At 30.2% G+C, this 27,097-nt stretch overlaps 1 protein-coding gene across 2 annotated transcripts in view; it reads left to right on the top strand.

The window, feature by feature from the left end:
- Window positions 1-26,353, top strand: part of LOC107446327 (prolactin-releasing peptide receptor) — a 207,862-nt gene extending 181,509 nt beyond the window's left edge. For both annotated transcript variants that reach the window (XM_071187661.1, XM_016060944.3), the window contains 2 exons: window positions 16,305-17,599; window positions 26,129-26,353. In XM_071187661.1, coding sequence (XP_071043762.1) covers window positions 16,323-17,504 — 1,182 coding nt within the window. In that variant the 5' untranslated portion in view covers window positions 16,305-16,322 and the 3' untranslated portion in view covers window positions 17,505-17,599; window positions 26,129-26,353. The remainder of the gene's footprint in view (window positions 1-16,304; window positions 17,600-26,128) is intronic.
- Window positions 26,354-27,097: the final 744 nt, after the last annotated feature.

Genomic DNA, 27,097 nt, shown 5'->3' with positions numbered 1-27,097 from the left:
ATTTTCTAAGACCAATTAAATCATCGAACTGCAGAACCTATTTAATGTAAATAAAATAAACAGGAAAGTGAGTTTAAAAAAAATCCTTTTTCAAATTTAACTTCAATAAACATATTCTTTTTTTAATTTTCATGTTGAACTCAAGCTGTTCATAAAAAATGTTCATGTTGTTTTTGAAATTTTTAAATCTCAGTGAGCATGGGCATATTTTTTGTTCAGCTGAGTGGCGACAGTTATCAGTGGTTACTCAATTAGAAACAATTTAAAGAGACTCAATAATGTTGCGCTTCATTTTAGCACATTATTTTTTTTAAATTTTTTTTTTCATTTCTTTAATGATGTATGTTTCTTACTCATCTTCCTAATATATATTTTAGAATTCCTACTAAAGACGATCTCAAAAAAACATACACACTGGAGTTTTCAAATTAGTATTTAAGCGGAGAAGAAACTATCTAAATCAGAAAATTTACTAACGCGGATGGCAGATTTTAAAATATTAAAACCTGTTAGATTGCAGATCGAATTTTGTTTCCTATAATCGCCTCCACATTTTTTCTCTGTTTCTTCAGACATTTAAATTGGAATAAATGTTTAAAACCAATTTGTGAGTCACAAGATTTATGTTGCTTTCTTGTTTTTGTGACCCCAAATATATATATTTATTGTCTTCATTTTTTAAAAGGGTCCTAAAAATATACTTTAAAGGTGATGATTAAGCATTCGTTGGAATTTGGATGTTACGAGTTGCGGTTAATTGGGATAATTACCCTGATAACTGCCAAAGATCTAAATAATTTGTTTTATTTACTCTGCATTTGCGTTACAGGGAGAGGAAAGCCACGAAAACCTTCTACGGTTAGTTAACGGCAAGGAGAGTGTTTCCCATAATCCGTCTACCCTTGAGGATATTTTGCGTCAGCATTGTCACGAACTGGAAACAGAATTCGCATTGACTAGCCATTGCTCAGATTCGAACCTAAGTGGTTGACGAACCATGGGCTAGAGTCTCATTGCCATCTGACTAATCATGAAGGGATTTCATGGTTTTCCTCTCCACGTAGCGCAAATGCGAGTTAGTTTCCTAAAAAAGTTCCCTATATTTGATCCAGGAGTTCCCTTGTCTTCTGTAATGGGTATGAAATTACAAGGCTACGGAGTGGAATATTGTTAGTCGTAAATTCAAAATTGGTCGGATGTTATAAAATACTTACATAAAATAAAATACAATGGTTATTAAATAAAACTTAGCTGGTAGTCGCCTACACATCTTTGTCTTATAAATATAAAGCGTTATGATTGTAAGAAAAAAATATGGTGAAATAATACTCGCTTTTTTACTTTTCTCTGATGAAACTCTTGGTAATTTCACATATCTCAATGTTTTAGAATGTTTTCGCAACAAACATTCTACCCAGATAAATTTAAAGACACTAACTCCATCTTTTTTTCTAAATTCCTTTTTTGTAATACACCGCTCAGAAAGCTCTTAATCAAATAGAGTATTGAAATTCCTATTGGTTCATTATTTGATTCAAGCCTCTCCTTCGGCTACAAATTAAAATGCTAAGCTTGCAGTTAAAATGAGTGTTAGATTTAAGATGTCACCAATTGGAAGCTCGCGGGCAGAAAATAGAGGAAAGTTATTGTCTTAATTTCCTATTGCAAATTTTATTTCCCATTGTCTCTGCTCTAATCTCAAAACTTATTTACTCAAATTCACTAAAATGTTACTTAACTTCTAGCCACTTAATTTTTCAATTGCATCAGTAAATATTTCTGTGGAAAAGGAAAATAATTCACAGTTTATTTCGCAAAATTTAATTTAAGGTAACCGACTAGTTTCGACATTTTTTTTTACAAATATTCATATAAAATTTAAAAAAACTATTTTATTTATTTCATTATTTGCAGAAACTTATGATGTCAGCAAAAAAATATTATTATTTTTTTAATGGCCATATTTAGGTAAAAATAAGATATTTTTATGCATATGCGGAAAACAACGTGAAAACAAATTCTATCATCTAAAACAAAAAATCCGCTGAGGATTTTATTTAGATGGCAATCAATTATATTTTGGTCTTAAAAACAAGTGCATATACTACTGAATTAAGTATCAATGTAGTTTAAAAAAACAAAACAGTGTTTAAAAATTTCCGCACTTGTCCTTGCGAAAAAACATGGATAAAAAATGAAATTCTACTTTTTTTTTCTTAGTCCGTAGTTCAAAACATGTGCGCTATAATCATAAATACTCATGAAAAATTGTATAATTTTTTTTAAGAAGTAGCGTGAGAAATCGTGTCTAAGGTGGTGTAAAATGTGAAAAAATCTGATTTTGAGATAAAAGAATTTAAAATCTTAAAATCATTAGTCTATCCAGTGTTATCACTTTGCACAAAAACTGCATAACAACACAATATCAAAAATTTTGCACAAAATCATGTTTTCACACTAGTTGGATATCTTGAAAAAAAAATTTTATATAAATATTTTTACTCTATCTTCAAATTAATTATGGACCAAAACCCCTATCAGAATTTAATCTGTAGCATTTCATTATGTGTAAAGGGAATAAAAAATCAATTTTCCTTTTAAGATTTTTTACTTCATGGAAAAAGTACTTTAATATCAAAATTTGTTTAAAAAGCGATACTTGAAAGTATGGGTGATTCTCACGAAATACAACAATTGACAGTCTTTTGCTCCATGATCTGATACTATATTACAAAAGGAACTTTTTTTTAAAAAAAATTAATAAATAGCATTGCTGTTAGCATTTTGAAATGACTTTGCATTAGCATTGACTGTTTTGTATAATTTAAAAATTTAATTAAATATCAAAATATCATTTTCCTGATAAGTCACAAACAATATTTCCAATAATAACTAGCTTCAAAATTTCCCATAAATTATTCAATATCTAATTTTTTTATCTCAACCATTTTAAGCATTTCTAAAATATATGCACAGGGTATTATTTCCCAAAACTTTTTTGAAAATAATTTTTTCTGTCAATAATTTGTTTGTCACATAAAAATCAGTCATTTTCTTGGTCAGAGTAATTTATAGCCAAATTGGATAGCGCCTGCAATCAATATCTCAGGTTCAGAGATTTATTAGAATACCATCCTATCAGAACATTGCAGGAATAAAGAACCAACTTTCTGGCGCAAAATCTATTTCAAAAAATTTTACAAGGTGAATAGGTTTTTTTGTTGTCATTTTCCTGTCCACTTGAAATTATTAATAGCATAAACTACATGGATTTACCTGAGTTATTTCAAGAAATCCTGTTGTTTTCTGTGGAAAGTAAACGTCTTAAGCCGAAATGTTAAATTAAAGTAAAGTTTAATACTGTAAAATAGCAAATTGTCACTATCCTGGCTGTCATTTTCCTGGCTTATGAATGCCAGTTACCAGAATTTTTTTTAAACAGTATGTAAGATTGTAATATGCTTGAATGTAATCAAAGTTATTTATTAATTTAATGATTGATTGTTATACACAATTTTATTCCGTACGTATCAACAACAAAAACATTTCTGATTCTTTCTGCAATGGATAAAAAAATTAATTTAAGCAATTTATGGTTCATCCAAAGAAAAAGGGTTTAGGTTATTTTTTTTCAAAACACTGATAGTTAAAATATAAAGAATAAGTTAAGAAAATTACTGCACAATTTAATTCTGTCATAGCCTTTAAACTCTACTTGGGTGTATAAATTAAAGAATGTAATAAAGTTGCAAAAGAAAATTATTTGAAATATTTTAAATTTAGATAATATAATAAAAAAAGAATTTCTGATGTAAATTATTATAAAATTAATTTTACTAGGTTATTTTAAAACATGGTGTCTAAAAAAATCAAGGAAAAATAAACTGAGGGGGAAAACGAGAAACCGAGAAGAAACGGTATGTTCAAATTGTTCACAATAAATATTTTTAGAATTTATTTACATCAAAAGTTACAATTAACTTTTCAACTTTGTCTTTTTGTGTTTCTTAAGTTGAGTTACTTACTATTAGCTTAAAATGACTGTTTTCTTAACTTCTAAGCTAATATTTCATTTTCCTAGCCATTCAGTCATTTTTCAGGCATTCAAAATTGGGTGAATTTCTATTTTATTTTTTTTTTCTTAAGCAAATGTCAATAAACTACATTGCTGTCTGTAAGATATTAATAAATGTAACAGAATAAATATACAAAAAAATTTAAATTCTTTTGAAGGACTTAAATTTGAAGAAACGTTTTTTTATGAATTGTCATGTTTCCCAAGAATCACCCGTATACATATGACGCAATTATACTTCTAACTCTTTAGTTCTAAATGTTACAAATATTGTGTTTTTATTTATAAACTTTATTGGATTCTTAATAGAGATAAAACAAGGAAAGAAAAGTAATTCTATTTACACTGAGAGTTAATTATTTATTCTAAAATTTGAACAAATTCAAATTCAGCAAAATTTTATTATTTCTTTTTTTTTCATTTTTTTTTAAACTTTTATTAAGCGTGTCTTCTTATTTACAAGTCTAATGTTTTCGTATTGCATATGCGTATGGTTATTTGACTGTTTTGTTTGAATATGGTTACATAACACTTAAATAAATCATTATTTAACCATTTTTCCGAGAAATTTCAAATAGCGTACTATGGGGCCGGGATAGCCTGGTCGGTAGGGCGCTGGGCCCATATCCAAGAGGTCGTGGGTTCGATCCTCGCCGGCCGAAGACTCCCCGTGTAGTAAATGGTGACTGATGCACGTTAAATCTGTCGAGTCTCAAAGTCCTCCATGTTCCCACAACAAATCAATACCTCTGGGGGTACTGATCCAGGAGTTTCCTTGTCTTCTGGATTGGTTCAAAATTACAAGGCTACGGAGTTGAACGTTAGTAGTCGTAAACCCATGAAATTGGGTCGGCTGTTCAACGACGGTTATAAAATAAAATAAAAATAGCGTACTATGAACTATAATTTTATGTAACTGAAATAATAATCAGATGTGAAATAAGAAAGATTGAAAATAGTAGTTTTACTGAAAAACAAATTTTATTTCCCATTGTCACTGCGCTAATCTCAAAACTAATTTACCCAAATTCACTAAAAGGGTACTTAACTTCTAACTATTTAATTTTTCAATTGCATCAGCAAATATTTCTGTGGAGATAATTCACAGTTTACTTTGCAAAATTTAATTTAAAAAGTTGTTTCTTTATTAATATTTTTACTATGTCTTAAAATTAATTAAATACCAAAATCCCTGTCAGTATTTAATCTGTAGCATTTCATTATGTGTAGAAGGAATAAAAAAAACTTTCTTTTTAAGATTTTTTACTTCATTGAAAAAGTAATTTAATATCAGAATTAATTTAAAAAGCGATACTTGTATTTAAGAAAGTATACATCTGAGGCAATTACACTTCTAGCTCTTTTGTTCCAAACGTAGCAAATATGTATTTATTTAAACTACTTTATTGGATTCTTAATAAGGTAAAACAAAGAAAAAAAAGTAATTCTATTTACACTGAGCGTTAATCACTTATTCTTAAATTTAAACAAGTTTGAATTTGCCAAAATTTTATTATTTCTTTATTAATTTATTTTTATTTAGTGTGTCTTCTTATTTACAAGTCTAATGTTTTTGTAATACATTAGACTTGATATACATATCAAGTTTGATTAATTGCATATTTGTTTTTCAAAAAAGTAATAATGTATAATATCAAACGGACTTTTAAACATATTTTTTTCCAGATTATAAAACATCTTGGGGCTGTAATAAAGTATTAATTTAGCTTTAATTTATCTAAAGTAATAACTCAAGCACCTTTCTTTAATTTTAACATACTTTTTTTGTTAAAATTTTCCTTGTTTGAACTTAAGAAAAAAGAGGGGAATAAGAAATCAAAAAGTTACAGAAGAATCAAGGAACGAAATAACTATTAAGGAAACAAACGAAATTGAAATTTTTTAGCAAAAAGGAATTTCTGTATAAATTCATATCAAAACTCAGAAGGTATTTGACTTTTTTATCAAAATAAAAAAAGGTGTGATTAATCTTATGAATAAATATAAATGAATCAGATTTCAACTTTAGCATAAGAAACCCTTTTTCCAGTTGAAGAATTACTAAATCTTTATGTTTATAAAAGAAATTAAAATTTCACTCTATGCAATTATTCAAATTCTGAAGAACATATAAACAAATGATATTTAAAAACTATCTGTAGATCAATATGCTGATATGCGAAATATATTGGTTGAGATATTTTAAACAATGAATGAATTTTCATTTTTCTCAAAATTCGGAAGATTTAAATAAAACTGGATTCTCTTAAAGTATTTATATGACTGTACAAACTTTTGTTTACTTAAACTGCTATCTTGTTTCCAATAAATTTCCACAATTTGTTTTTAAAGACGATGGAATATAAATATTTTTTTAAGCATTTACTTTTTTAAACGATAATCGTTACCCTTTTATCAAATCAGAAGTTAATCACCGATAGCATAAAATAAACATTTAAATTCTGAAATATATATAAACAGCGCCGCTGCTTAAAAAAATATCTATAGATCAATATGTTGATATGCAAAGTATATCGGTAGAGATATTTAAAACAATGAATGAATTTTAATTTTTCTCGAAATTCGGTAGATTTAAATAAAACTGGATTCTCTTAAAATAATCTATTTCTTTCAATACTAGCTTGTTTACAATAAATTTCCGCAGTTTGTTTTTAAATACGATGGATTATAAATATTTTTTTAAAGTATCTAATTTTTAAACGATAATAGTTAGCCTTTTAACAATTTAAAAGGTAATCACTGATGGCATGAAATAAAATATATCGACTTATTTCCGTGAATTCTACAAAATTGTTGCAAAATGCAGTGAAATTTTAGATTTTAATATCATTTTATACTTTAAATTACATCTCTTAATATAGACATAATTACTTGGAATGTTACTGAGATTTCAATCCAATGTTTAGCTATTTTATTAAGGATAATAAATACTAATGTGATAAACTATTTTAATCAATAATATAAATCTAATGATTTCTATTAATTCTTAAATTAAAAATAAATATCCCCCCAAAAAAATTTCTAAATTTGGAATTACTTAAACCAGATGCCCCCAATATATCACGAGCGTAAACCTAATTAAAGTAATAAAATGAAAAAAAGTAGTTCTTTGAGTGGAATAAAAACTTAACTTGTAATAGTATTATAAAAAATATTACTGTATAAACCATTTAACTTAGTTTAGTTCAGAAATGGCTCAACTTATAACATGCGTGTAAGGAAATATCATAAAATCATAGGGAAAAAGCATTTTTGTGAAATTTATTTCTATCTCCTGTAAATGCTACATGAATCACCATCAAATCTTATGTGAAACTTGGCAAGTTCGTGGATGGAAACATTTTCCATGATAAAGACAGCCTTTAGTAATGATTGTTTACCAGAATATCTAGTTAACTGGTAACTCAAAAACAAGTTTGCAGATGGAAATATTTTGCATGATAAAGACAGCCTTTAGTGATGATTGTTTATCAGAATATCGAGTTAACTGGTGGCTTAAAAACAAGTTTGCAGATGGAAACACTTTCCACGAAAAAGACAGCCTTTAGAGATGATTTGTATCAGAATATTGAGTTAACTGGTGGTTCAAAAGCAAGTTTGCTGATGGAAACGTTTTCCATGATAAAGACAGCCTTTAGTGATGACTGTTTATAAGAATGTCGAGTTAGCTGGGGGCTCAAAACAATTTCTGAAGGCTATAAGGAGGTCAGAGATGAGGCTCTTGCTGGAAGGCCATCAACGACAAAATCCGTCGTAAAGATAATGAATGTAAATCAATGTTCAGTCTCAAACCATCGTTTGCTTGCCTGCTTAATAATACACATAGCATACATTCCAAAACTGAACGTGAACTAGTGGAAACTTCATCATGCACTGAGGGAAAAAATATGGTCAAACTTTCAGTATATAACGTGTTTCTAGCTTTATTAGAACACCAAAAAATCTCAGTAATTGTGTCCTTACTGCTGATTTTGTGATTGTTGACCTAATCAAAAGCTTAGCACTATGGCTATAGAAAACATGTCAGAAGGGACATATAGTGACACCTGGATGACTGGAAATCTCGTTGAAAGAGATTTATGGAAGCAAGAGGAACCTATTTTAAAACTGATTTTTATTTTCAGTTTTAACAAAAACCATAAACATTTTAAGATTCTTATCTACTTCATTTTTATTGAAAATCATTCATTTAATTCTATTGAGGAAGCCAGGATGGAAAATTCATCGACAAAAAATATCCTAAAACATTTTCTTTTTGCAATTAAGATAAGTCTTGTTTCCTGGTTTGTCACCAAATAATGTTTGGAATACAAAAAAGATTTTTGAAAATAAATATCGGTGGGTTGAAGGTCAAACTTTTTTCGTACGAATTTTTATTACTTTTCTGACATAAGCAGTTTGATTCACTTTTGAAAAACGAGAGTTTTCAATCATATAAAATATGTATGCATTCCAACCCCCCCCCCAAAAAAAAAATTTATCTCTTTAAATTTGTTCACCGTGAAAATAAATTTTCGCACTAGGACAATTGAGGGGATACCTTTCCAATTCTTTTACTATAGATCCTTGAAACTGTTTTATTTTAGCCATCTTTTTCCAACACGTTCTTCAACTTTCGTTGCATTTGTTTTGCTTTCATCGAAATCATATAGGGTTTCTTTTTATTCTAAGTATCTATACAATCAATTTAAGATCAAACTTACAAAATATTTATGCCTAGAGTATTTTGTGTACTAAGATCACAATATTTATAAGCATACCTTTGTAAAACTTTTTCAGCAGTAAACGCTTTGACTACATAAAATACCATTTTCATCAGGATTTATTTTATCAATTTGCAAAAAAAAAAATATCTTTTGCTAACTGAGCAATAATTTTTTCCGCATTTTCTCAAACATAACATTTGTTTCCCCAAAAACTTCCTTTTTATTAGAATCTATCGCATGGATTTTCAAATGTTCATCCATAATATTATTTTTCATTTCTTTAAGCATAATACTTGATTTACTTAAAATTTTATTTATGACATAATCTATTTCGCAATTTAAGAAAATTTGCTTTCTTCTTGAATCCTATTGTTTGGTATTTTAATTAACACTTAATAAAGAAACAATTCCATGAATAGAATGTCCTAAGAACGTGACTCTTTGATAATGAATGTATTGCAATTTTCCTTCAGTAAGATCATCGACTGATCATTTTCTGACATATTGTGATAAACTTCGTAGACAAGCAGGGAATTACAAACTGCATTGATTTCAGAGTCACTCATTTAATAATTAATGCTTGGTTTAATATTAGTGTAACTAAGCAAACAATTCTAAAATCTAACTACTCATCCATTTTTCGTTCATAATTTTTTCGGATTTGAATTAAACATTTAAACAAGGCTTGTATTTTATTTTAATTAAATGTTCTGAAAAAAAAGTAATGGAGAAATAGCATGTGCTCCAAACTTTTACACTATTGCATTAAAACAAATGTAACATTAACATTTAAATACGAAGAAAAAATAAAATTTATTATTAAAATCTAGCGATTGAAGTCAGAAGAACTAAGATGAGTTCAAATCTTAAAAAACATTCAGTCTATTTGTCAACAATTCTTCCTTCTAAGTAAACCAACTAAAACAAAAGCATCTTAAACAAAATTTTATTAAATTTTAATCGAAAACTGTAACTTTAATGTAAATTTTTCACTGTTATTGTGCAGACGCTCAAAACTTAAACTTTTGTTTAAAATGCACATTGTCAAAGAAACTTTAATTTAGAACGCACATTTTCAATAAAACCTTCATTTAAGAATGAACATTTTCAATGAAGCATGAAAGGAAAACGTATTTTTTAAAATAAAGCCTTCATTTCAACGGAACATTTCTAATAAAGCCATTCTTTTAAACTTGCATTCTAAATAACACCTTCATTTAAAACTTGGGCAGTGGGACCCCTGTGATTAGAAAATCGCGGACTCGATCCGGAGGATTCGGGGTGAGATTCTCGACCCACCGAATGCATGCGATATTCAAAAAATCTGTGGAATCGAAAATCCTGATTTTGGCAGCAGAGCAATGGATACAAGAATCTAGCGAAAATTTTCTTCCCCTTCAGATCTATGTCTAAATTGTAGCCTCACAAATTATGATGACACATGTCTTCGGATCATCATCAGAGATGTTTCCAAGACTGTCACCGAAAGACTATTGGAATCCTTGATGCAAACCAAAAAATTTGGCTTTTTTTGTAATCAAACTAATAGAACCCGTTTCTGTAATCGAACCCCTGTACTGACAACTTATCGAAACATCTTCGCAGAGATAATCATTATTTCACATTTTTATCATTTCAATTAACAAGGAAGGAATTCAAAGTGTCACTCACAAATCAAGTTGAATTTATTGTTATACAGTTTGCTGTTTTTATTTTTGAAACCTATATAAATAAAATACAGAGTCCTCGCTCATTAATTTATAATTCTCCAATTTGTTATGAAGTTATAAAGCTTAAATTTAGAGCATGCGTTCTTTATAGGATAAAAAAAAGCTAAAAAAGTTTCAATTCAATATTTTGTAATTATCGGGGAAATTAAAGGGTAATTAGCCCAAAAGTCTCAAATTTGGTTCTTGTGTTTCTTATATGATAGCAAGAAACTAAAAAGTTTCAAGTCGATACTTTTTTAATTATCGAGGTAATTAGGGTTATTTACCCCAATTAAAAGATATGCTAATTAAAACATTTCTACAAAGTTTGAAGTCTCAAATCTTGGCCACATGTTTCTTATCAAATAAAACTCTCATTTTGATAATTTGTAATTATCGCTGTATATAGCACTTTTTATCCAAATTAGCTTAATTGACAGACACATTTAAATAACACATTTCTATCAAGATGGAAGTTTCAGACTTGAATCATGTGTTCTTTAAAAGATAAATAGAAAAACTGAAAAATTTCACTTCGATATTTTGCAGTTGTTGAGGAAATTGAGGCGAAGTAACTGAAAATCATGCAAAATAAAAGTTTGTCACTAAGATGTCAAACAATTTCGACCACGTGTTCTTCATCAGATGACAGAATGAACTGAAAAAGTTTTATTTAGACATTTTGTAATTATCGTAGTAATTAGGAGTAATAACCCTAATTATGAGTAATACATTCATACTTACCCAGACTTCATTATTTACTATCAGGTCTTCCTAAAACTTCGATTAGTAATAACACTTTCTAAACAAATTAGAAGCCTCAAACTTGAATTATATGCTCCTTACAAAATTATAAGGAGGAAATAAACAAAAATTATTTAGATCTTTAGTAATTATCATGGTAATTAGCCCAATCAACCGCAACCTCCAAATTCCCCCGAATGTTCAACGCATCATGGCCTATTCTGGTTGGGAAGTTCGCAAAGAGGAGAGTTCGTGCAAGTAGATGTCTAGATGAAATCGCGGTGAGTTTGTCCAGGTGTATCAACTAACCTCTGATTTACTCGATTTCACTTAAAAGCACCAATTTTACATTAGCACCAAGAATTCACGGAAGTATCGACTTAAGGTCACAAAGCATTGAAATCATCCAGGTGAAGGATAATGTAGTTCGTGTACCTGGTGGTCACTTGGTTAGTAATATGCATACAGAATATTTTTTTAATTTCGCATTAAAGGTGACTCCGTGGTGGCTCGGGGGATAGAGTGTTCGCCTCCCAATGTGGTGAACCATTTTCGAATCCCAGCCTTGACTGGTCGATACAAATTCCGCACCCTTCCTGCACTGACCACAGTGGTGACGTAAAATATCCTCAGTGGTAGACGGATCATGGGTAAGAGTCCCTTTACCGTCAGGCTAGCCGTGGGAGGTTTTTTCGTCTCCATGTAGCGCAAATGCTGGGTTAGTTTCATCAAAAATTCCTCCATGAAGTCAAATTTCTCCCCATACTTGATCAAGGAGTTCTCTTATCTTCGGGATTGTGTTCAAAATTGCAAGGCTACGGAGTTGAACATTAGTAGTCGTTAACTTAAAATTGGATCGGCTGTTCAACGATGGTTTGGTTGAAAGCCGTGGTGACTTAAGGGATAGGGTGTTTACCTTCCAATGAGGTGTACCGGGCTCCAATAAAAATTCAATCCATACCTACTAATAAATTTCAAATGCAGTTTATCATTCTCTGTTTTCTTAATACGACATAGAAAGCCGTGGTGGCTCAGGGATAGAGCATTCGCTTTCCAATGAGGTGAACCAGGTTCAAAACCCAGCCTTGACTGGTAGATACAAATTCCGCACCCTGCTCGCACTGACCACAGTGCTGACGTAAAATATCTTCAGTGATAGCCTGATAATAGGTCACAGACCCCTAGCCATCAGACTAACCATGGAAGTTTCCGTGGTTTTCATCCCCATGTAATACAGATGCGGGATAGTTCCATCAAAAAGTGCTCCTTGAAGACAAATTTCTCACAATATTTGATCCAGGAGTTCTCTTGTCTTAACTCAAAATTGGGTCTGCTGTTTAACGACGGCTAAAAAATAAAATTTTAAAGAAATTATTGGTTGATATAAATTAATAAAATTGGGTAAAATAATTTGTATAGAATCGAAGAAATTTTGCGAAATGTGCGATAAATAATACGATTGGAAATGTCACATTTAAGAAACTGAAACAAGAAATTCATTTCAATCGATTTCCAATTAATTCTTAACTAATAATTCTAATTCGTCTAATAAATTGTTATTATTAAAAATACTTGTAAAATACAGAATCTCGTAAGTGCTCTAAGTGTTACTAACTATGTGTGCTAAGTAACACTAAGTAAGTGTTACTAAGCAGTAAAAAATAATTTGTCTAATATTGTAATTTCATCTTTTAAATTAAGCCATTTTAAATGCAAATATTAAACATTCCGATAAAGAAAAAAAGTCTTAAAGTAACATTTTATATTAACAGTCTTAAAGTAATAAATAAAAGTCTTAGAGTACCAGTAAAACACTCAGTCTGCTAAATGCATTCAACTTGAAAATGTACCCCGTGCAAAAATTTTAATTTTTTATGACTTATAACGTAAAAATTACTTCAAAATAAAAATAATAAATTTTTTATGTGATTTCTCTCTATCCATAATTCACATTTTGAGTCACATTTCGGGTACCTTATTTTCAAGTCTGGCGAATTTGATATAAATAAACAAATACAGATAAACCTCAGAAAAGCGGAAAATTGTTTTTCCAAGAATAATTTAAACCAAAGTAGTGACACCTAGCGTGCAATCTGATCTACGTTCTAAATTATTCCGTCTAACGACACTTCATTGCTATAGTTCTAAAACTCACACTTTGAGTCACATTTCGGGTACCTTATTTATAAGTCTGGCAAATTTTATACACGTAATCAATTACAGATTTACCTCTGAGAAGTGGAAAAGTGTTTTACCGAGAATAATTTAAACCAAAGTAGAAACTTTTCAATTCGTTTAAACTTCACTAGTGTGCTATATGGTCCACTTTCAAAATTATTCCACCTGACGACACTTAGTTGCTACGTAGCAAAAAAAGAAAAATATCTACTTGAAAACGAATTTATTCTTAAATATAACACTTCAAATTATTTTGTTTGTAAATCTTACTGTGTTGTACCAAATACTAAATTCAATATTCCTTCAAAATAATAAAACCAATAGATGTTTCTCTTTTTTTTATTATAGCATGGACGTTGGATTTATTTTGATGTATTGACAGTCCCCCAGAAAGTTCCATTTTCCTATTTCAAATGAATAATTCTACGATTTAGTTGGATTTCTTTTTTTGGCTATAACGGGATGATTTATTCCACACGCAAATTGTTTTTTTTCCTTTTTTTTCAAAGGAATTTTCTTTCCTTTTTTTTCAAATAAAAGGAATTGTACAACAGGTTTTTCTTCAAACTCTTTCATTTTTGTTCTTTTTGGATGAAAGCTTACCAGACATTATTTCATCATATAATAATAAGCATATAGAATTATATTCTGTCATTGAGTAGATTTTACTAAAATGACTAAAGCAATTTTCGATTGTATTCTTGACAAAGGATCGTTTTACACTAATTAAGCTTCATTTAAATTCATTTAAAAACAATTTATCTAAATTTTTTAATAAAAAATGTCTTTAATCAAAATTCAATATGGAAGACTCAGCTTTCCAAATTGAAATTAATGAATTCTGCATGAAATTTCTCTCCTTTTTTCAGGGTTTTTCAAACTTGATTGCATTTTTACGTTTTCAAACCTCTTATTTACAATATTTTCTTAAAATTACTGGTTAATTAAACTTCAAAAAGTATAAAATCAACTACACGAATTTAAACTTAATTTTAAAAGCACATTTAAACAAATGTTAAAATTTCTCTTAAGCTTCCACTAGAAAAAAAAATAATAACTTTCATTTTCAAAGATATTTAAGATTTACATTTAATAAAATTATATATAGCCTTTGCTTTCCGTCTTAGGTAAATTTAAACATTTATAGAATAAAAACTTAGTTTAAATTGAGGATTATTTTATTTAAACATGTATAGAAGTACATTTTTCAATTATTTACTTTCTTTTGCCACGCACATTTATTAATATATAATACAGAAATATTGTTAACTATTTATTAGTATAAAAATAAAATATTTTTACTTCATGTATTTTTCGCTATACACTCGATATTAACTAAATTTGAAAAAACAATTTATGAGGAAGAATAAGATCAGACAAAGTAATTGCACAAGATAGTGAAATACAGTTTTTCCTGAAATTAAAAATTTTGAAATCTCTAAGGAAAAAAATCTATCATTTTGGCAGAAATTTAAAACTTCTTTGCATTGTATTTAAAAACCTTCCTTACTTTTTGGGCTTTTCAGGGGTTTTAAAAAGAAAAAATTTCTTTACTTTTAAAGTTCTTCCATGATTTTCAACTTGTTATACACCCTGCGAAACTTGTATTGATTTAATTTCAAAATCGTAGTATTCATATAACTATTTCGTATTTGAAAGAAAATAAAAAAAAGGTTCAATCTAATTTTATAAGCTCAAAAAAAAAAAAAAGATTAATAATACGTTATATTTTATGCGCAAAATAGCAAAAGGTCTACAAAGAATGAATAATTGTAATAGTTTCGACCACTTTAAGTGGTTTTAATGAAATAATTGTAAGCACATGACTTTAATTTTTCCTACAGGGCCTATCAGAAATTCCGATTAAATATTTTGAGAAATACTCATTCGATAGGTGAAAAAAAGTTCTCATGTTTATTATTTTACAAAAAGTTATCCAATGATTCTGTATTCAAGCTATTGATGGGAAATCTCCATGAGGATGAAATGGTGGGCATAAAATTATAAGAAAGGAACCATAAGTTTTAATGCAGTTTTCAATTTCCCCAAAAAAATTACACTTCTCGTGTTTTCCAGGTAATCATACTTATTTTTTCATCGAAACTACCCTCGTATTTATACAAACTTGAATAAATATTCTAAATAATTGAACAGTGATTAAAAAATAACGGAAAAAATAATTTATAATACTAAGGGTCTACACTATAAGGAATAGCTAATTTCATAAAAACAAATTAGCATATAGGGTCTTGTTAGGTTTTCATAATTCAAGAGCACTTTCGATTAGAACTAAAATTTTTCGGATCGTAACTTCAAATTATAGGTACCTGACAGTGTTCCACGCTAAAACTAACAAATATATGTATATATATATATATGCNTGATTCCATATATATATAGTTAGTTAGTTAGTTAGTTTTGGTTGGTTGGAAGGAAAAATATTTCATTTAGCATCACATGGTATATTCAAAACCTTTTCTATCAATGGCGGAACTCAAATTCGCACTCTAAAATTGTGTGCTTAAGTTTTTATCCTAGGAAAAGTAGCAAATGAATTTCCCTCTACTTTATTATATTGTAGGGAAAAAGGAAAATCTTAGTCATTACAATTGGTTTATTAAATAGGTCGCGTGACTCCCACGGGGAGGAAAGGGGAAAATGTCTTACTTTTTATTAATGCATACTTGAGCCAAAAATAGATTTAAGGACAGGATGTGAAGTTAAAAGTGTAAGAAAGCGTTTCGATTGGAATAATAAAATAAAAGAAAGGGACTTACAGAAAAGAAATAACATAAAAAGATTAATTGAAGCTTTTTATGTTACATACATATATATGCGTGTGCATACTAACTTTAAATCTTTTCATTGCAGTTCCCAGAAGCTCTCCTGATGAATTCTATTGCATTAGCAGCACTTGTAAGAAGAGGTAACTTTTCTTTGGATATATTCAGCTTCAGTATGCAAGAGAACGAGCCTGCCGATGTTGTAACCAGCATTCCAGCAGTTAAAGCTTTCTTTTATTGCTTATATATAACAATATTTGTGACTGGAATCTGTGGAAATGTCTTAGTGTGCTATGTCGTATTTCGAAATAAAGCCATGCACACGGTGACAAATATCTTTATAGCAAATCTTGCTTTATCAGATATACTGTTGTGTACATTTGCTGTTCCCTTCACTCCTTTGTATTTATTTATGCATGAATGGGTGTTTGGAGAGCTTTTATGCCATTTAGTACCTTATGCTCAAGGAGTAAGTGTTTATATATCAGCTTTTACTCTAATGTCCATAGCCATTGATCGATTTTTTGTTATTATTCACCCATTCAAACCACGTCTTCAAGTCAAATATAGTCTTCTTATTGTGCTAATAATTTGGCTTACAGCTGGATTCCTTACTTTGCCATATGGAATTTTTATGGATCTTGTACCAGCACGAGACGGAACACCATATTGTGATGAGGGATGGCCTCATGATTCGTTCCGAAAAGCATTTGGATTTACAACATCGGTCATGCAATTTGTCATTCCTTTCGTAATTATTACGTTTTGTTACGTAAGAGTTTGTTGTAAATTGCGAGACAGGGCCAGATGTAAACCAGGTGTTAATTCGGAACGAAAAATGGAAATAGAATGGGAACGTACCCGCCGCCTAAACAGAATGCTTATTTCAATGGTTCTAATATTTGGCTTCTCTTGGCTTCCAATCAACGTCCACAACCTGGTTGTAGATTTTTACATTCCGGCTAGTACATGGGCTTACTTGAATGGATTCTTTTTTCTTTCTCACGCCATCGCAATGAGTTCTACTTGTTATAATCCATTTCTTTATGCCTGGCTGAATGAAAATTTCAGAAAAGAATTTAAGACCGTCTTACCCTTTTTAAGTGAATCAAGAATGTGCCAATATTTTGATACTGGTCGTATTCAAGAAGCAGAAGAACTCGAGGAACCAAAACCATGTTGTTCAAAAATTGAGCCTAATGAAAAAGAAACTTCTGTTAAATATAGTCCAGAAACTGATACAGTTCGCATGCAAGTAAATGGTGAACAAGTATGCACAGCCGTATAAGCTACTAACCATTTTTTGTCCTCCTGTTTGTCTGTTTCATCATTTTTGCTTCAAATGATCTCAACTGAACTGCGACAAGACATGAATATATTTTGGTGAGTTCATTTACTTTTATTTTCTAATCAGTGTATAATTTTCTTCATTTTTTAGAAGCATGCTATCTTGCATATCTAAAATTAATTTTTTATTTGATTAATTAGTTTATTTAATAAATTTATTTAATTATTTATTTTAATTATTTAGTTGAATTATTCATACTAATTAGCTATTTATGGGTCCCATCCCTACAAAATAAGGAATTAAAAACAAAACTACACTGAAATTTAAAAATTTTAAGAAATAAATCCAAGTTATAACAGCACTTAACTGTTTGTTATTACTTGAATATTAGAAGCAAATATAAAATCTGACGAATTACCTGATTAAAAATCCAAGGAATAACTAGAACGTTATCAAATGTAAAGATGTTATAAAAGGATGTACCTACATGCAGCTTCATCAAGGGGACTTTTAAATGCAGTCAGTGCGGGAGCAATTTCTGCAGGCGGATTGCAAAATATCAAAACCTGACCAAAGCCCTCTAATGCTCCATAAAAAAGAAACAAAAAGAGATTCAGATGTAACATAAATACCTAAGTACAGAAAGTCGAAGTAGGAGTTGCATTGTGCACCCAAAAAACGAACCACCCTGAATAACTTTTGATCTAATGATTAGATCTTCACGTCCTAGGACAAATTCTTAATAGTTTGTGGGGGTGACTTCAAATATGCTAAATAATTAGTGCAGACAATATTTTAAATTACGAAATAAGACACAAAAACGTACTTTCTCTGAGTAAACAAACCTTTTTTTGATGGATTTGGATTGTTGCCTCACAAAATATATGGGATAGCCACGATCTGGGAAATATGGTCCTAATAGTTTGATCAGAAGAGCAATCCAAAGTTACAATTGAAAACTAGAAGAACAATTGAAAACTAAACATGAGAAGGCCATTTCGATTTTTCCGAATAGCCTCCTTCAATTCCGATAGGGTACAACATAGGGTTTACCAATAAGACTGAAAGGTTCTTCATCGCGTTGCAGAGTCAGCGCCATCTGCTTTATCATTGTTGAACGATACCCAGTAGCTAATCGTGTATGGGTGACTTTCAGATTGTCTTGCTTACTTCATCACTAATCAATTTCTTTGGGAAAACTAGAGAGGAAACTTATTTTCAGACTCATCCTTTTATAGAAGAACTTTTGAATTCACATATTATTAAATTATTTCAAGTGATCTAATTTTAAATTACCAAATGAGATCTAAATCAACTAAATAGTTTTTGAGTAATAAAATTTCAAAAACTATATTTTTTAAAATTTTATTATTCAGAAACTGTTTCTGGCTAATATCTTGATTAAACTATTGCTAACATATTTTCTAGATCCGAATATGTACCAACAAAAGGAAATTCAATTCAAATAAGTACGTTTTTGTAACTTAAAGTGTCCGCAAAAAACTAAATCTCAAACCATTCAGATTTTATTTTAATTTGTAAGACTCTGAGGCAGCTCTTATTCAATTTTTATACCACAAATTCCTGATAATATTCCCAAAAGCAATAAGATTTTATCATATTTATGCATAGATCATATAGAAGATTAAAAACAGAAAATTATTAATTAAAATTATATTGTATCTTTATAAGGTTCCGTCAGTTTACTCATTGCTTTTGCTTATATAAATTTATTTGCTGTTATTAAGTTTTAAGCGCTGCAAACAAACAATTTGTTTATTTGTTCGATAGATATTTTTAAAATATTATTATGAAGTAAATTAAAGTGACCAGAAGTTTTACTCATATGAAATAAACAATTTTAAAAAGATCATTAAGAAGCATGTCGGATGATTCTAAAAATATATGTTAAAAATGGTAATTATAAAACACCTAGTACAGAGTGAAGGATACAGGATAAAATTTCAAAACATTCCAAATAGAAAAATGCCTTCTTTTAATTTAACCTTTAGTAACTCTTATATTTTAAAACCAATTCTGAGTTTTAAAAATATTTCAACAGATTTGGCACCAATAGTAATTTTATTGAAGGAAGTTTATTTAATTAATTCTCAGAATACAAACAACAACAAAGATAATATAACACTTCCTGACAAAAATTTAAAGAAAAAACAAAAACAATTATTGATACAAGCTTTAAAATTATTTTGTGAAAGTGAAATCAGTTGAAAAAATTATATTTAAGTTTCCTGAAAACTATATTAAAATAAAAGCAGTTAATAATCATTAAATGCTTTCTGTTAGTTCAAAATCTTCTCAAGCGATAATTCAAGCTTCAGTCTTAAGCGATGGAATTGAATAAATGAAGAAAAAAAATTTCAGACTATTAGAGAAAAGCCAATTTTGTTAGTTTCAAGCTGCCGAATAAGCTTTGATTTTTTTATTTAAATATACTCATTTCAATGAGCACTTTAGTCGAGCTTAATTGATAGGGTATTGCTTAAGTAAAATAAGTTCAATCTATTTTTTAAGTTAAAACAGTATAATTTTCGAATGTTGAAAAAGAAACTGCGTACTTTTTAAATTTTCTGATTAGCTTAAGGAGGAAATATCTTTCAATTAGATGTACAATAAATGTCTATCGTTGTATAATGCAAACAAAATTAGTTTGATTGTTAATTTAATTAAAACGCTAAAATGAATGATTTATTTAATTATCTTGACGGAAATGACGTGTCTTCTAAACTTCAAAGTTTTTCGAATCTATAATTTATTTCCCATTTTTATTCTCGTTTTCACAAATTAAATCACCATCAAGTGTAAAATGTAAAGTGTACAAAAAAAACTTTAATAATTTTTATTGCAATGATCGGATTTTCGTGAACTAAAAACCAATCTTAATGGTTTAAGGTATTGATCTCAACTATTCTAATTAATTAGTGCTAACTATTAAGTTACGGAATCACCTAGAAAAACTTACTTTCTTTGAATAAACAAATCTTTATTTCGACAAGTTTGGATTCTTGACCATTAAAATATGGTTAAGAATCTAGCCCATAATCCAGAAAATATGGTCCCCATAGTTTAATAAGAAGAACTGTCGAAAGCGTGGCACCCTCGATGTTAATTTTACTTTTTGAGTATTTTGCCATATTTTGAGAATTTTTTAAGTCAATCAGAAAATGTTGAAGACAATTAAAAAATTCGTCTAATTAAAGATTATTTCATGTAGAAAATGTCTTACGAGGGTTGTAAATTAAATAGTGGCAACTTAACCTTGAAACTCACAAAAGGGCGCGCATGCGTAAATAGGGTATGGGTGCGGTGAGGTGGCGCTGTTGTCGATGTGTAGAGTGCAAAAAACAGTCGATTTGCTTACAAGGGGAGTTGTTGCGTGGCGTTAAAGAGAGGGGTTTCGTTTCCATCGCTCTAAAGCATGTTGTGAAAAGGCTTAATGACGAAAAAAGACGAGATGCTTGAATCCATCGTGCTACTGTCCTATATGGTAAAGCATTTGCTCCAAAGGCTTCCACTAATCCTCGATAGCATTCTGTTGCATTTTTGCCACGGGCAACCTCGATTGTAAGCCACGACCGCTGATCACCTTTTGAAAACATGCCTTAGAGCGATGGAAACGAAACTCCTCACTTTAACGCCACACAACAACTACCCTTCTAAGCTAATCGACTTTTTTTTGCACTCTACACATCGACAACAGCCCCACCTCACAGCTCCCATATCTAATTTGCGCATGCCCGTCCTTCTGTGAGTTTAAAGGTTAAGTTGCCACTATTTAATTTACAACCCTCGTATAATAGTTCTTTATTAGCGGATGAATCTTGAAAAATGAAATTGATTTTTGATTTGAAAAAATGACTTTTTCAAAATTTTATATGTTAGATACTAGTTGTCCGATTTCGTCTGTCTATTACGTTTACATATTACGATCATATTTAACATAGCTTAAAATAATGTAAAAATTCGCAATTCTTATATTTCACAAAAATGTTCAACTAGTGTTATTAAATTAGATGATAAAAAGTTAAGGAAAATTACTTTTTGCGTGTAAATCACTTTAAATAAGCTTGTTTTATAATTGTAAGCAGAAAAAGTTCATGGTGATTCACCAAAAGGAGTAATTAACGGACAGTTTTTTTTTAAAGAATCAGACAAATCAAAATGCTTCACGTTTTTTATTTTCTCAAAATTTTCAGGATATGTTCTTTATATAAAATTATTAGCAAGAAAATATTTTTCTCAAGGTTTTTGGAGAGCCGAACAGAAGGCCTTCTGGAGTTTTGAGAAAAACACATCTAATTACTCGTGGCAATCCTTTTTGTAAAACGAAAAAACCATGGCCCTGACCATTATTATGCGTTTTACTACTTCCACACTAACTATTAAGACATAAAACTTTGCACTAGACCATTGCATCGAAGGTCAAAGTTCATTAAAAAATCTTGGTAATGAGGCTATTTTCTTAGGCTTTGAACATCAAAATCTACTTTTGCTAACATATGTATATATCTCGGTAAATACATACTAATGATTAGTACCTTAAAAGTAACAAATGTGTGGTATACATTTGGCGTGACCTTAAAATTGACCTTAAAACAGCTAGAAACTGAAATTTTGCACAACTTTCTAAGTCATTAACTGCCAATACGAGACAATAATGAAATAAAATTATGATTTGGACACAACTATGAATATTTGAAGTTAACACTCTCCTCCGAGATGAGTCTCTATCTAGAGTTTACTGTTGTTATTGTTGTTGTAGTTCATTTACGCCGCACTAGAGCTGCACAATGGGCTATTGGCGACGGTCAGGGAAACATCCCTAAGGATGATCCGAAGACATGCCATCACAATTTTGATCCTCTGCAGAGGGGATGACACCCTCGCTTCGGTAGCCCAACGACCTGCACGCGAAGTCGAGCACTTTACGGTAGCACAGTTTGACGAGGACCAATGTCGCACACACTCGGTTCCTACGCAGACTGATCCAAGTGGTCACCCACCCTCACACTGACCGCAGCCAGTGATGCTTGACTTCGGTGATCTGCTGGGAACCGTTTCTTAACGATTAGTTCACTGCGGGACCTAGAGTTTACTGAGGGGCCAACAATGCATTACATATATCTCAACGAAGGATATAATGCTTCCGATATAATTTCTTTCCCTGAATTAAATCAAGTCGATACTAATAATTAAGAAGTTATTTCAGTTTTACATGGAAACAGAGAAAAATCTGACTCATACATATTTGTGTGTTTGACACCAAGCAAGTGAGGTATTAATTCCAATTATTTTTTAAGCAATCGATGCGAACAATAGTTCACTTATAGCTTAAAAGTTATAACCGTTTTAAGTCGGTTAATATAAAAAAGTACAAAACTGTATTTTTAATACGCAAATCGTGGTTGAAAGCTTACAAAAACGGTGAAAATGTATTTTTCGATAAAACTTATTGCAATTTGATTTAGTTGTTTATCCTTAATAAAGCTCGAAAAATCTTAAGTTATTTTGTAACAAAGCTTTATAAAGCATTTTTACTTCATTGATTTCTTCACTCTTTTTGGATAATCTTGTATAACATATGGTATAAAACGCTTCATTTTTAATATCACAATGAAAACAATTTACATCATCCTTAAAATCATAAATATTTTTCAGGTATTCGAAGCATTTCTTCAAAGTTCATTTAAAGTTCTAAATAAACTTTTTCAACAAGTAAATATATATATATANACCTTATATATATATTATAGCTAATTTGATCAAATCCACTCTTTATATGATTTTGAAAATCACGATTTGCTGTAAAAGAGTTCAAATCCCTACTGACGGTGAATTGAAATTTCTCCATATTTGCCTGTCTGTTTTGATCCAAATTTTATTTATTATTTTAAACTTATTTTATTCATTATAAAAATCACGCTTTGCTGTTCGATTGCAATATTTTAAGATTTGGGAGACTACCTTATGTTTTACATGCACCGAAAGATAGTGCCAAATCGAGTAAATATACAGCATCAGTTTATTTGTGGAAAATAAATGAAAAAGGATTGAAAGCATATTTAGAATTTTCCCTTCCCGTCTTCACCTCTTCTACTGCTGAGTTCGGTCGGGAGAGCTTCTTAATGCCCCTTACGCTAAAGAATTTTGGTCTCATTTTAGCTAAGTGTTGCAGAAGAATTTTGGTCCCTATCTCATATTGGCTAAGTGTTGCAGAAAATCAACTTTTCTAGAGATTTTGAAAATGGCCGACTTCGCAACTGAATGTCGTAATTAAGTGTTAAAAAAAACTTTACCTTATTCTTAAAAAAAAGTATATTCTTTAATATAACACCTCTTCTCTCTAAGAAAATGACTTTTTTTGACTAAACTAACCTGATACAAACTGATAAAATTAAAAAAATATTGATGTTATTAAAAAATAAAATAAAAACATCAGAGGGAGTGAAAAAATATGCTTAAATAATCGAAGAAGGATATAATAAAATTATGTATTATAATGAATAATTTGATATAATCTTTAGTTTGTGGGGATTTTTCTTTTACATTTGCTTATAATACAGTTTTAAAAGCTTAAATTTGAAATTGAGGATAAATTAAATTGAATGATTGTGATTATTAAGATATTTTAAGGGAATAAAGCACGTGCTAAAAGCTCCCATATAGAGTAAATAAAAAAAGTTCTAACTCTAAAAATTGTTAAAATATCTTATGTGGGGTATGTGAAGTTCCTCCTTTAACAAATTGTTCTTTACAACTTAATGCAGAACGGTAAAAGAGCCATATTAAGATTATTTTTCTCTAAAATTAGTGCATTAAATTTCCTCTATGGAAATAATTAGGAAAAATGGAAGGGGGAAAATTTACTTGCGCAAACCGTCTACCTGTCGCGCGGTTTCATTTTTTGGACAAAAATCATGCCACAACCCTCACTCTGCCTATTATTAAACTCTATGCGCAAAACAGACATTGCAAATAAGGATATTAAAAAGTGTAATCCTCAAGTAGGTTTTCATGCAACACTTTTTTCTGCAAGAGAATTTGAATGACAAAAATAGACAAATTATAAAACATCATTCTTTGGAAGAAATCTTTCCATAAAAAAAAATTACGCAGATACAAAAATGTGTGAAGTGTTGAGAAGATGCAATAAAATGTAATTGAAAAAAAAAAAGAAAATACTTTAATTGATTACAAATAGTACTTTTTAATCAATTTCATCAATCTCTTAAAACAATTTTTTTAACACTTTAAAGTAGAAATTAGATTTATAATGCAGAATATATATATATGTTACGGCGAATGACCGAAATAGGTGGTTGTTGACTTTCACCGGTGAATGTCGACAAACACCAAATACGTCGATGAAAGATTTCATTACATTCTTGTACATTCGGACCCTCACAAACAATCACATAGTCGCTTTGGTGAATGTCCCAAATATTTGTTATATCCAATTTTATATTAATTTATTCGTTCATATTATTATATTTATTTGATATATTTATATTTATTCTGTATTTTAATACTTAGTGACGATAGATTAGAAGAAACATCAGTGTTTGGAGTATCGGGCAAATATATACCGAGAAATGGCACTTGACCTTAAAAAAACATCAGTGTAGGGTGTTCCGGGCGAATGTATACCGGGCAGTGGCACTTAACCTTAAAAAAACATCAGTGTTGGGTATACCGGGCAAATGTATACCGGGCAGTGGTCCTTAACCTTATAAAAACATCAGTGTAGAGTATACCGAGCCACTTAAGGTTAAGTGCCACTGCCCGGTATGCATTTGCCCGATATACCCTACACTGATGTTTTTTTAAGGTCAAGTGCCATTGCTTGGTATATATTTGTCCGATACTCAAAACACTGATGTTTCTTCTGATCTATCGTCAGTAAGTATTAAAATATCGAATAAATGTAATTATATCCACGAATAAATTCATATCAAATCAAATGTAATAAATATTTCGGACATTCACCAAAGCGACTATGTGATTGTTGACATTCACCGGTGAAAGTCAGAAATAAGGGTATTTAGCAAATATTTCGGACATACACCAAGCGACTACGTGAAGGTTGACATTCACCGGTGAATGTCGACATTTTCGAGACTTCGGTCATTCACCGTAACATATATATGTTATCATGAATGACCGAAATCAAGAGAATATCGACTTTCACCGGCGAATGTCAACAATCACATATCCGCTTTGGTGAATGTCCGAAATATTTGTTATATCCCATTTGATATTAATTTATTCGTTGATATTTATTCGTTATTTTAATATCTGCTGAGGATAGATTGGAAGAAACATCAGTATTCGGAGTACCGGGCAAATGTATACTAAGCAGTGGCACTAAACATTAGTGTAGGGTATACCGGCACTTAACTAGATATATTTCGGACATTTACCAAAGCGACTATGTGATTCTCAACATTCACCGGTGGAAGGAAACAACTACTATATCTCATTTCTATATCAAATATCTTATTTACATAATTTCAGTATAAAAAGTTTTTCTCTAGATTTCTAATTACCTATTTAGAATGTTCAATAAGACACCTCTATATTTAATGCTATTTTATTTTTCCCCACAGGTGTTTTCTGTATTAATAATTACGAACATCAAGTGTTTGAAAGAAAAGATTTTGAAAGGAGCTTTGTTACTCTTAGTGAGTAGAAAACAATTGTGCATGTTATATCATAATTACCGGCTTCATTAAACTTTGATATGTAAATTACCATTTTGATTTGCCTAAAACTGTGTATAATGTATGTGAATAAATATTGTGATAAGAACGTGAATAAATATTTCAAAGCAAGCTGTTTCATTATTCTAGAACTATTAACTTTAGAATTTTAACAAATTAAAACATTTTCTGAATAAATCCATAAACATGAATTCAATTTCAATACAATTAAATTTGGCTAAAATATAGATAAACCAAACCCAAGCCATCAAAACAACAAGCTGGAACATACAGGAATTTGTTTTATACCCGTCGTTGAACAGCCGACCCAATTCTGGGGTTTACGACTACTAATGCTCAACTACGTAGCCTTGTAATTTTGAACCCAATTCAGAAAACAAGGGAACTCCTGGATCAAGAAGTGGGAGAAATTTGCCTCCGTGGGGAACTTTTTGATGGAACTAATCAGCATTTGCGTTGCATGGAGAGGAAAACCACGAGAAAATCTCACAGTTAGCCTGACGGCAAGGGGACTCTAATCCATGATCAGTCTACCCGTGAGGATATTTCACTTCAGCACTGTGGTCGGTGCAAGTCGAATGCGGAATTTGTATAGACCAGCCATCGCTGGGATTTGAACCCGGTTCACCTCATTGGAAATCGAATGCTCTATCCCCTGAGCCACTACGGCTTCAAGGTTAATGCGAAATGGAAAAAATATTTTATGTGCATGTTACTGGCCAAGTGACTGCCAGCGCCACCAAAAAAAACTAAAGGAAAATATAGTAATATAGGAATTTAGTTGGAAGAATCTCCACATTTGCCTGCCAGGTGGCCAAGCGACAAGCTCGCCTGACTGCGAAGACAACGACTGCG

Source organism: Parasteatoda tepidariorum, chromosome X1 (assembly GCF_043381705.1).
Source record: "Parasteatoda tepidariorum isolate YZ-2023 chromosome X1, CAS_Ptep_4.0, whole genome shotgun sequence".
Taxonomy (NCBI): Eukaryota; Metazoa; Arthropoda; class Arachnida; order Araneae; family Theridiidae; genus Parasteatoda; species Parasteatoda tepidariorum.
This window is presented reverse-complemented; position numbering and strand designations above follow the sequence as displayed.